The 11,750-nt window shown below is 48.9% G+C and overlaps 1 protein-coding gene across 1 annotated transcript in view; it reads right to left on the bottom strand.

The window, feature by feature from the left end:
* Positions 1-7,235: 7,235 nt before the first annotated feature.
* Positions 7,236-11,750, bottom strand: part of LOC144943435 (Krueppel-like factor 7) — a 41,216-nt gene continuing 36,701 nt past the window's right edge. Inside the window, exon 4 of the mRNA XM_078870849.1 lies at positions 7,236-9,319. Within this exon, the coding sequence (XP_078726975.1) occupies positions 9,268-9,319 (52 nt within the window). The 3' untranslated portion in view covers positions 7,236-9,267. The remainder of the gene's footprint in view (positions 9,320-11,750) is intronic.

Below are 11,750 nucleotides of genomic sequence, written 5' to 3'. Positions count from 1 at the left end.
TAGCTCATCGGATTCCTCCAGCCTAAATAAAGATTCTTATTAACACACGTTTTACGAACAGCTCTTCCTACACCTGCACATCCCTCACCAGGACTTGACTTCAGTGGGAGCGGTCCTGTGGCCGAGCTCTAGAAAAAAATCCAACCCCCCACACTTTTTCAAATTCGGGGGTTTTGGAGTCCCTCGAAAATATATTCCACGAGAAATGAAGGTGTTGCCCATCAGAGTGACATAGTTTAGCTTGGGGCAGCCAGTGAACACCTAACGGAGTCGAGGCATGTAGTGGAGGGAATTGAAAAATCGGTGGGTCCACGTTCGTGATACGCATGCATCGACTCGTGCACGCTGTGCGGGATGAGCGGCGGCGTAGTTGTTTTGGCGCGCTGTGCTATTAGGCCGGCGATCCGGGGTTAATTCCGGGCCCCGGTTAACATCAGGGGGGGCGAGGAATATCTAAACCGCCTGCACCAAACTGCACTGACCAGCTTGGCGAAGTATGGTCAAGCAGCCTGCTCAATCTTCATGGCATGGGGAGGGCCTTAACGAGAATTGAATAGACGCTGTAAATTATGACCCTAATTGCTACGCTGCGTGTAGCGTGGCTTACGGGAGTCCTAGGGCCAACGGGAGTTGCGTAAATGAACCAACAAAGTAAAACAATGGATTCCTGTTATCGAATCACGGCCCCAATTTGTGAAAATTTGTAAAATCGTCAGGGGAGGATGTGGCGAAATCCTCGTTAAGTGGCAATTATTACATTCCTATGACCCAGAGCATCAAATACCAGAAATAAGCTATTCTAACACAGACATTCTACTGGATATCCTAGGTTTCCACGGGTGTTTTTTTGTGTTTGTATCATTAGGCATTGACATGCAGGACCTCTTTGCAACTGTGGCAGACGCTGTGCGACGTATCTGAACACGTTGAAAGCGTTTGCGCAACACGTCGAGCCGGGCGAATGTTGACATCGGCGTCGGCTGCAGTGAGACGAAGCGGGAGAAGCTGCCGCAACCTGCCACGTGCCACTCGCATCAGCCTTAATAGGCGCTCGCCGACAGCACCTACTTGCCCAAATATTTTGCGAGGCTAAAACCGGAGGTGGCCTGATCTTGGTATCTCTTTTTGTGGTTTTATGTTAAAAGTACGAGAGCAGAGGCTTGGAAAGAGAGACAGCAAGATGGGAAGAGGCCAATACGTCATTACAGTGTTTCGAAGCCGTGTGTGTTTGCTCGATAGAAACGCACTTGTGTGGCCTGCTGACGGATCATGATCGCGAGTCTGTCGTTCATTTTTTTCAATGCACGTGGGAAAAGGGCGGTGTGCGATGACGACAGTCCAGTAGGCCTTCTCTACAACTGGTTTCATCATCGTCATCATCGTCGCCATCATCTTCATCATCATCAATACGCGACACCACAAATGCCCACGTCATTAAGAAGCCAAAATTGTTCGTTCAGACAAAGCGGCGGTTTGTTTAAGCCTGTGACGTTTTTAACGCCAAGCAGTAGTCTACACGCGAACAGTCATTTCTATGATAAACCTGAGAATAATTAACTAAATAATTAACCATTGAGCCCAAATAAATGTTACACTTAAAACATCAGGCTGATACATACACTTACGGTACTGTACAACCGCCATGCAAGATATTTTAAAGAACTGTAGAGTGTCGATTGTGAAAAGCCTTCACGTGTAACTCATTCTCATGGAGGATCCGTTTCATTTCAGGTGCAATCATCTTTCTCTCTTTGCTTAACATTCAGTGATCTTTTTTTGGTCCCACGACACTTGGCCGTAATTAGGAAGTGTAATTATTATTATCTTGTTATTTATTTATTTTGTTACTTCTTCACGTTCCCAAGCAAACGCCGCCACACTTCGACCAACAGCGACAAAAACATTTTTTTTTTCTACGAATGTTTGCTCGAACACACGCCCCGATTCGAGTGCAGCAACTTTCACATTCACCCGGACAAAAAACCAAGTAGGTGCCCAGAAGCACGACTAGTTTCCCTCGCGTGATCCGTAGTGGCCTCACGTGGCTGACATGGGCCCTCCTCGCGCAAGGAATTCAATGTCTCTCCCGCCCCCCCGCTCCACACCAGCTCCTCTGCCGTGACATTGCCTGGTGCCTGGACCCGTCCGAGGCACCGTCAGCCCAGGTGCAGTTGCGCACTGCCTGCACACGCGGTAAGCTACGCCACTGATTACGAGACGTCGGTGCATCTGCTTCACTCTCCGCATGAATCCGCACGGTTCAGAATTAGCGGTTTTTGATTGAGGTGGCGAGTTCAAAACAAGAGCCGACAAGCCCAAATGGCTTCCCTGAAAATTGAAAATGAAATGGCCTGCGGAGAATTTCCGACTTAATTAAGTCATTGAGATGCAGCACCTTTTCAATTACAAGAAGCCAATTTTTTCCATATATAAAACATGTATTTAAACCAAGCAGCAAATGTGGAACCTTCTGGTGGGAAACGCTGTAAATAACTTAAAGTGTCATAGCATTACAGTGTTCATTTAAAATGCTCTCAGAACATCGTCCTGGTGTGGGTAACGTATCCCCGCTCGAGAAACTGACGGGCGTCGAGGCTGCTGTATAATAACAAGAATACGAATAATCAGTCCGATTTATAACGCGCACAAAATTCGTGCGGCGAATCGCTAGCAATAAGTCAGAGGCGCGGGTCTGAAGTCTGAAACAGCTGACGCAGGAGACGTGACCGCCACCACGGAGTGATGGACACACGCACACATCACTCGATTGTGGTGAGCAAAGGGATGCTGGGAGAAAAAAAACACCCAACAAAGTCTACTCCACTTTTTTTTTGTTCTTTAACTGCAGCCACGGGTGTGAAAGATTAATCCTGGACGTGCCAACGCCGAACATGAAAATGGAATGTAGAGCACGCATTTTTTTTGCGATGGTAAATCAAAGTGCGATCTGAACGGCGCGGGCAAAACGGAAAGAAAAAAAGACCTGGCACGGAGTTTTGTGAGATGCAGCGTCGCAAAAGGGTAGATGGGGGGGGTAGGGTGGGTGGAGGTGTCAGCAAGATTGTCGCAGGAAGGGCCATTAATTGATCGATCCCAAATGAACCAAGGAGGGCAAGCGAATGTCACAGAGTTGTACAACGCGTGGGAGGGTGGCGGAGCGGGAGAGGGGATCAATTCGTACCCGCACCACCGTTCCACTTCCTCTCTCTCCTCTCTCTCTCTTTCTGTTCGTTTTCTTTTGTAAAAAGACGCGGCGGGGAGCAGGGGGGGGGGGCAACACGGCCAAAGATTTTCTTTACGTCTTTCAACCTGTTGCGCAGTCAGTGCACTAACATTATTTAAAGTACAATAGTTCACAAATCAAAAAATAGCTTAATTTTTTCGTGTGTATTACAAACGTAAACTTTGCATAGCTATAATACATTTTGTTTGTTCTCTTTTCTCCCAAATTCATATATAAAAACGGGGGTGAAGAACAAAATTACAAAAACGGAGCTTTAACAAAAATAAATTTCTCGAGTCAAATATTCACAGACGCAGTTAGCAGAGCTCAAGGAACGAGTCTGCACACCCAAGCTTAGGCCTTTTCTCTCTCTGCCGCGCAGCCTCACACAGAGCAAGGGGACAACAACAACAACAAAAACAACAACAGAAACGCAAAAACCAACGGAGCGGCGCTCGCAACACGTCGAGGAGCGTTCGTTCCCGGCCCAGTCGTCGTTCGCCATCTGGCCCCGGCGGCTCCGTGGCAGAAAGCGAACAGCTCGCAAATATCTTTGCGAGTTCAAATTCTTGTTTGGGGGGGGGGGGGAGGGGTTCACTCAGCCCATCATCCCACCGGGGGTCGGTAAAGCGAGTACCGCTTCGTGAGAAGTCAACGGTGGTTTGTCTCGTGTATAGATTCGCCCATTGCCATAGGAGTGTGGATTGTTTTGTTTGTTCCTATCACTGCTGGTTTAGGGCTGTAAACAGAAGCTGAGCGCTGCATCAACGCTCATTTGAGAAAGCAAATCACTTTTTGACTTTGAGCCTTCGTCGATACTCGAATGCAAAATAACGGTTTAAAAAATAAATTATCGGTCTCCCAACCTTCACCAACTCACACCGACCAGCGTGGTGAAGCAGAGGTCCACCCGCGTGGGTGGGGGTAGGGGGTTGATCCGTCAGACAATTTCTGAGCTTTTTTATTTCTTCAAAAATGCTCAATTGTACATAATTATTCTTGACGCACATTTTATCTTAGATAAATTTTGACTAAGCGCTCTTGGGAAGAAAGCTATTTTTCCCTCTGAAATGTTTTTTCTGGGCACGCCACTGCGGCCAAAGTATGGTGCCACGCGAGCCCCATGACCAACACGGCAAGGTAGAACACCTTCACCCGTCAGAATCACCAATCACCTTAGAGCAGGCCGTGCTCACGTTCGACTGTTCTCGCGTGCCGATCGGTTGACGAGCTGCTAGAAATCGAACCGTATTCCACTGTCAATTCCTTCAATTTTGAAATCAATGAACCATTCAGTAAACGGTTATCGCAAAGTATATAACCCATTAACAACCCGACGCAAAGTCGGCCTGCGGGTGCTCAACATCACATGGTGCCAGTGGCTCATGCATCAGGTGGCTCTATGCGTGTCGTTGTGACTACAGTGAGGAGGCCTTCATCCAGCAGTGGATGGACAATGACCGATGACGATGACAACACGGCGGCTATTCAACAGGACTCGCCGCAACAGTGCGCGCGCGTGCGGAATCCAAGCGGTCGCGAGTGGAAACGCGACACGTTTCATTTTCGTTTTCTGGTGGCGATATTGCTACAGTTTAATGTTGCACGGGTCCCGTCAAACAATAGCTGCCCCTCCCCCTCCCCGCACCCCCCTATGCTCGTGAGCTGTGTTCGTGTCTGCTTTCGTTATTGCTCCCATAATAAACAGCGTGCCGCCGACGCACAGGGCCACGTGCCCACTCTCTGCCTTTACACGCAGCTCTCGGTGGGGGCAGGACCACCAGCCCCTCTGAAGAAATCTCGAAGCAAAAGCAACCGGGAATAAGAAGAGACGGCATCGCCGCACGCCGCCGTGAAGCTCAACGCAAGTATTTGTGGAGAGTTCCATATTCTATGCGGCCAACGCATCCAGATTAAACAAGTTTAGAGGCCCGTCGATATAAAATACTGCTCTTACATGGGACAACGACGCGTTACTGACTTCCACTGGGAAGGAAATCACTTTTTTTTGGTCACTTTACCTTAAAAATCTAGTTTCAGATTTGGGATAAGTAACCTGGGGGCACAGTGGACTCCTCTTGAAAATGGTGCCACGGGTCTTTTAACGTCCGCTCCGTAGCAGACGACGCGCTTTGGTAATCGTTCCCAGGAACCGTCGCTGGGCAGTAGTGGGAATCGAATTGTCGATGTCGGACAAAGTGTCTCAGTGGCGGGTACAGTAATCCTCTACGCCAGCCAACCTTGACCTTTTCAAATGTTGCAATCTAAATTGTAACCCCTCGCCTCCCCTCCCCCACCGAAAGTGGCAAATTCTCAAGGGACAGTTTTATTCAATTCCTACCGCGTCAGATTTTAATACAACAACAAAAAAGTCCTTTTATGGAAAATGTTCCAAATTAGCTTGGGGTTTTTTTCCTCTCTTGTAAGGCACATTTTCACGAACAGAAACAAAAGAAAACCTCAAGATGTCACCGTGGCAGATTACCTCGAGTTAGGCTTTAAGTAAATTTAGATTCCCCCGGTGGGAAAAAGAACAAAAAAACCTTCGACGGCAATCGCGAACGCCAATTAAACACCATCAACAATCGGCACGCAGCACTCTCACTCGGCGGCAATTCATGCGGGAGGCCATTCCGTCAGCGACACCCCAGAGTGTGGCACCACCGCGCACCCTGCCCCCCTAAACAACGCGCGGGCCTGGCGGCGCACGGCGGCGGCATTTTGCACGAGTCGATATCAAACGTCAATCTCATTTATTGCCTTTCCTTTTTGCATACGTGTGCCTGCTGGTTTAAACACTCTACGTGCATCACGCTCCACGTGCGGGTGGGGATGGGGGAAACTGGTGCCCGCCCGCCCGCCCGCCTCCGATCGTGCGACGTGATGAAACATTGTCTCGTGTTTACCCCACTGGGTTAGCAATGACACCCGATATGGTATCAATATTCTACGGTCTACCGCTACGTACTACTCTAGTACCGTCTAAGTCAGGAGTTCTCAACCCTCTTCATTTTGGATCGTGGACCGGACCCGCCACCCAACCCCCCATCACACAAGATTGGATCGCCACCTCGCACAACCCCCGCTACGGCGAGCAGCGTTGTGCAGTTGCGGCAGAATGCACGTCACCCGGATCCCGACCCGATACTGCAGATCTTCCTAATATCCGTGCAAACATTCTTCCTTTTCGCCATGACTTTGAGAGGGGGGTGGGGGGGGGGCATAAGAGAGTGGCAGAAAATTATTCGGAGCGATCTGTGTCTCCTTACTCGGATTCCCCCACCAATTAGTACCATGGTATCAATGTGGATAAGAGAAATATCACCAGTTTAACATGTAGGAGGCTTTCGCGGCCAATATTATCCACAATGGAGGTACTTGGGTTAGATCGCGTCAATATAAATGCGACGTTAAACCCGCCACCACCCGACACAGCCAACTAGTAAGGTTTGTCACTTGAAAAAAATGTCCCTTGAGAGGCTTTCGCGGCCAATATTATCCACAATGGAGGTACTTGGGTTAGATCGCGTCAATATAAATGCGACGTTAAACCCGCCACCACCCGACACAGCCAACTAGTAAGGTTTGTCACGTGAAAAAAACGTAACAGTTCGTTACTAGTACAGCACAACGGTGTGTTGGAGAGTCCTCTCGAATTGTAAACGTTGTGGGTTTACACTCCAACACACCGGTGTGCTGGACTAGTAACGAATTGGCACGTTTTGTTGACGTGACAAAAACCCTACGAATTGGCTGTGTCGGGTGGTGACGGGTTTAACGACACATTCATATATATTTACGCGATCTAACCCCGGAAAGCCTCTATTATGGAGGAACATCAGCGTGCAGCACTTTGCCAAAGGCAGACAACAGTGCGCGAGTGTGTGGGGAGCGGTGTTGTCGCGATTAGCGCTACGCTGCGCTACGAACCAGGAGACCCGGGTTCGATTCCCGCTCACGGCCTTCACCGATGACGATAATCTGGACCGGTCTTGGGCCTCCCCCTAGGCCGACTCAGCCCTAAAACGAGTACCCGGTGCGGTGTGTAAACATCGCCACTGGGAAGACAAAGGGTCGGTCGGGCGCGTGGTGTTGGCCACCCACCCCCTAGCGAGAAGCACCTTCAGTAGGTGCTACTCGCTAACAACACTTGCCTCAAAAGTCTGTTTAGGCTACACGGGGGATCTTTGTCTTTGCCGTGAACCCGCCGTGGTCCCCCCCAACTTAACCTCTTGTGGGAAACCTTAATAATTATTAATTATTAATAAATAATAATGACTTCATAACTTATTCCCGCGGCCCCCTCCCCCCCCGCTCACCGGGTTGAGCACCCCTGCTCTTCTACTTCACGTGCACGTACACAGATACCGTCAGGACATTTACAGGCAAGCACGCAGAGTCGACGAGACGGCAAACAACTACGCTTCTCGCTACGTTGCCATATTTAAGCATTGGCCCCGACAGTTATATGTCAAGGGATTTCTTTTTTCTTAACCTACACGAGTCGTATTTTTAATTAACTCAGAAAGAATGAGAAATCGTTTTTTTTTCTCTAAACGCCTGCATAGCTGCCTGAAACGAAACAAAACGGATGACAAGCAAGTCGTGGCAAGCCCCACACTTGAGAAATGAATTGCAAACAAACTTGCTTCTTTGTTTTCTCAAGTTTCAGAAAAAAAGATCGTTCACTTTGATGGCTGAAACTTTTGGCAAAAAAGTGCTCTCAGTTAAGGGTGCAGAAACAACGACAGGCAACGATGTATCTGATGCCCGTTGCAAGCGAAGTTCTAACAACATGCAAATCCGTTCAGGGACAATTCGAATTCCGTCCGAAAAGAAACAAACCAAAAAGATTTCTCGATTGTTTCGTGGCTTTCAAAACGGGGGTGGTGGTAAGAGGAGGGTACAAAAGCATGATGATAAAGAATATCTTGACATAAGGCACCACACCAAAACACATTGAGCTAGTGCATTAATACAAACGAAAATCTTCAAGTAAAAAATAATAATGTAAAGGGGTCACGGGATTGGGGGGGGGGGAGGGGGTAAAAAAAGAAGTATAAAACTAAAAGTGCACGTCCATTTCTTTTTTGTCCATTATCGTGACCCCCCACAAAATGAGCTGATCGGGAACGAGCAGAACATGACGGGTCCCCCGCTGCAGCAACGACGACGACAAGTGTCAAGTAAACAAAAAGTTAATCTTTCTGTTTCGGCGTCCGTCAAAAAAAAAAACGGCACGTGGCGCACAACGCAATGAACACTGCTAGGACACGAACACCAATCACGTGACGAAACGCACGGGGGGGTTAACCGCAATGGTAAATTATGCGAGAATACGCGTATGAATCATTGTACATCGTTCTCACGTACTACTATTATTATTTGTCGACACGTGGGCTCTCGTCGAAACAGAAAAGAACGAAAATGACCCCGGCAAACCAGCGATTGGCCCCCGTACAAAAATCCCAAAGACCTTTTCCCCTCAAGTCCACCTCAAGTGCCCTCCGAACTCCGCGAGTCCATCGCGGCGCGAGGGGGGGTCCACAGTCGTCATCGTACGGTCACACTGTACTTGTGCACGACGCCGTGAAGTTTAAATGCCGCTGCGACGACCCCTGCGCTTATCTCGAGACGGCCCGCCGCATCTTTCGCCTTCAAATAAAAGCAACCTTCCGAGAAAAACAACGCGTCAAGTCTCGTGTTATCTTCGGCACAGGATGCTCCTTTTACCCTCGGGTTTCTTTTTTCGTGTTCTTTCAAAATCTTCAATAGAAATGCAATCGTTCAGCGAGCTCCGATCCGTCGAAAGAACGTACTTTCTCTTTTTTTTTTGTATTTTCTAGGTATTCATCATCACCATCGTTATCGTCGTCCTCGTCGTCCTCGTCGTCCTCATCATCATCATCACGTTAAATTCTTCCAAAAATGTATAAGGCAAGAAGATGTTGGCTATAATCCCTAGAAAAGAAAGATACTTTTCCAAAGCAGGTGATGCAAAAGGTGTTGCTTCCCAGTGATATTTTCGATTCACCTTCAAAAGGTCAAAGGTGCCTCTTCATATGCAGTGCCAGGTGGTCCGATCTTGAGAAGCACCTGCAGAGAGACAGGGCCAATGTCAAATACCACAAAAGTCACAACCCGCCTTTTCTGCTCACCGCTGTTGCGGACGCAACGGGCCGGCTACAAACAGGACCACTGAGATGACATAATAGACAAGAGTGAACACTTCACATGGTATTGAGAAAAGTTGTAGACGCTGGGCTTTCTAAACAGCACAATCAGAAAAGACAAAGGGTGTAACGATGCATCGATTCATCAAAGTAATGTTGATTGTTAAGCTCATGAAACGTTTTTTTTAATCGCGTACACGCGAAAATCAATGTTATGTGTTTTTTATCGCGTACGCGAGAATCAATGTTTATTTTTATCGCGTACGCAAGAAGCAATGTTACGGTTTTTTTTTATCGCGTACGCGCGAGAATCAATGTAATATCTTTTTTAATCGCGTATGCGAGAATCAATGTTATATATTTTTTTATCGCGTACATGAGAATCATTGTTTTTTTTCACGCACGCGAGAATCAATGTTATTATTATTTTCATTGGGCAGCAATGAGTTCAGGCGACCCTCTGGTCACGAAGTGGCCGCCACTTTCACCACCACCACGTTACAAAAAAAATCATCATCAATTACAGCACTGAATTGCAACAATTCATAACATGGCGAGGAATGACAAATAGGTCCCATCATTTCTTATCGCCCAACTTTAAGGAGTCCAGTCCATCACGAATGCTCACTAATCACGCGTAGCTCTTTGGAACAGCGCCGTTTTAAACCTCTCGCAAAAACTGGCTCAGGCTCAAGGGACGGATATCCCGGACGTGAGCCGGGAGGAACTCGTTCCAGGTCTTGAAGCCGGAGACCCCGAAACTGCGCTGGCCGCCGGCATCGCCACACCAACGTGGCGGGCACAGCGGATCGACCGTGAGGGGGGGGGGGATGCTGAGGATCGTGGACTGCGTCGATCGGCGAGATGGGATGGAGAGGATTCATGCAGACTCTTGGAGGTTGAGTAGGGAGAATTTTGGAAGCAATCTCGTGTTTTATTTTATCAATATTCTTGAACACCAAGAACTGAAGTCACAGAGGGGAAACATTCCACGTGTGCACAACGTCTGAGGTTGAGCCGCAACCTCTTGGGTGAATCTCGCACAGATGGAGACCCATTACAGTTACCCCCCGGGCTCACTACCTTAAGACAGCAGGGATAGCGCCCGGGGGGGGGGGGGGCAGTGGGTGAAGCAGGGAAGGGAGAGAAAGGGGATGAAGGGAAGGGAGGTGGGAGGGGAGGAATATCACCGAAACAAAACTTACATTGACAAAATAACAAACGCGATGTTCGGATCAGCATTCTATTTCCCCCCCCCGCCCCGGGCTCAATGTCTGAGGTCCCCCACCCCGGCCCCCATTCTCTGGCCATTCATACTGGGTTCAGAAATCCTACGTTTAATAGGGAGCCAGTGTAGCTCGTCTCATATCGGGGTCGTGAGCGGGCCGTAGTTTCACTTCCGAACTATCACACCGACCGGACCAGCTCTGTTAAAGAGCTTCACAGCTCATCAGATTCCTCCAATACAAGTACATCTTCTGATTCTGAGATGCGCAGTGCTGGCACGGCCGATGATGTCGTCGCTGTCATCCTGCACGGTCGATGGTGAACGCATGAGACGGTCAGCGCACAAACAACTGCGTCTTCACGCAATAACCCAGGAATCACGCCTCAGGCCTCCGACATGGATCGTTAGATTTCCTGGAAGTGCAGCATGGACCCGGGTTCGAACCTAGGCCCCATGTGGTGCCGCCCGGCTTGACGCGAGAGTGGAGGCGGGGGGGCTCGCGAGTGTGCGAAGGCCCGGGGACAGAGGTGCCAGACGAGCCGCCGACGTCGTCAAGGTCACACATTTTTAGCTTGGCCGCGGGGAAGGCAATGTGGAAATCTTTGCTACAAGGCGATCATTGTGCCGGCATTTTCTGTTTTTTTGTTTTTGTAAATCAGACTGCATTCTTTTGGTACAAGCCAGCGGTGGGTGGAGCTCCGTGCCACGGTGGATTGCTCACCGCTTTGACGAAGCCAGCAACACGAGTCAACGTCGGCACCGCTTCAAGCTGCGCTTCAACGTGTCTCCAAGGCGCCTCTTCTAATCATTTGCGAAAGTTGCGGCGTCGCGGCGCCCATCGACGCGTCGAATTACGGTCGATTCTCACGCTCGCGGCACAAGCGCGCAATCACGTCGCGTCAAACTCGGCACCGCCGCCATCCAACCGAAATAAAAAGATGGCCTTTACAACCGCGTGAAAAGCCATTGGGACCGGCGGTGTTTCTTTTTCGAGGGAGGCCGATGTTTAGAGGAACGGCCGCGTCTCATACATGTACTCCTATAACAAGGAATTAACAATTAAGATGCGTGGATTCATTGACTGTCATACATTTTTCAGCTTAATCGAATAAGTGTTTTTTTCTTT

Source organism: Lampetra fluviatilis, chromosome 31 (assembly GCF_964198595.1).
Source record: "Lampetra fluviatilis chromosome 31, kcLamFluv1.1, whole genome shotgun sequence".
In the NCBI taxonomy this organism is placed as follows: domain Eukaryota; kingdom Metazoa; phylum Chordata; class Hyperoartia; order Petromyzontiformes; family Petromyzontidae; genus Lampetra; species Lampetra fluviatilis.
Note: the sequence above shows the minus strand (reverse complement) of the source record. Positions and strands in the feature narration are given on the sequence as shown.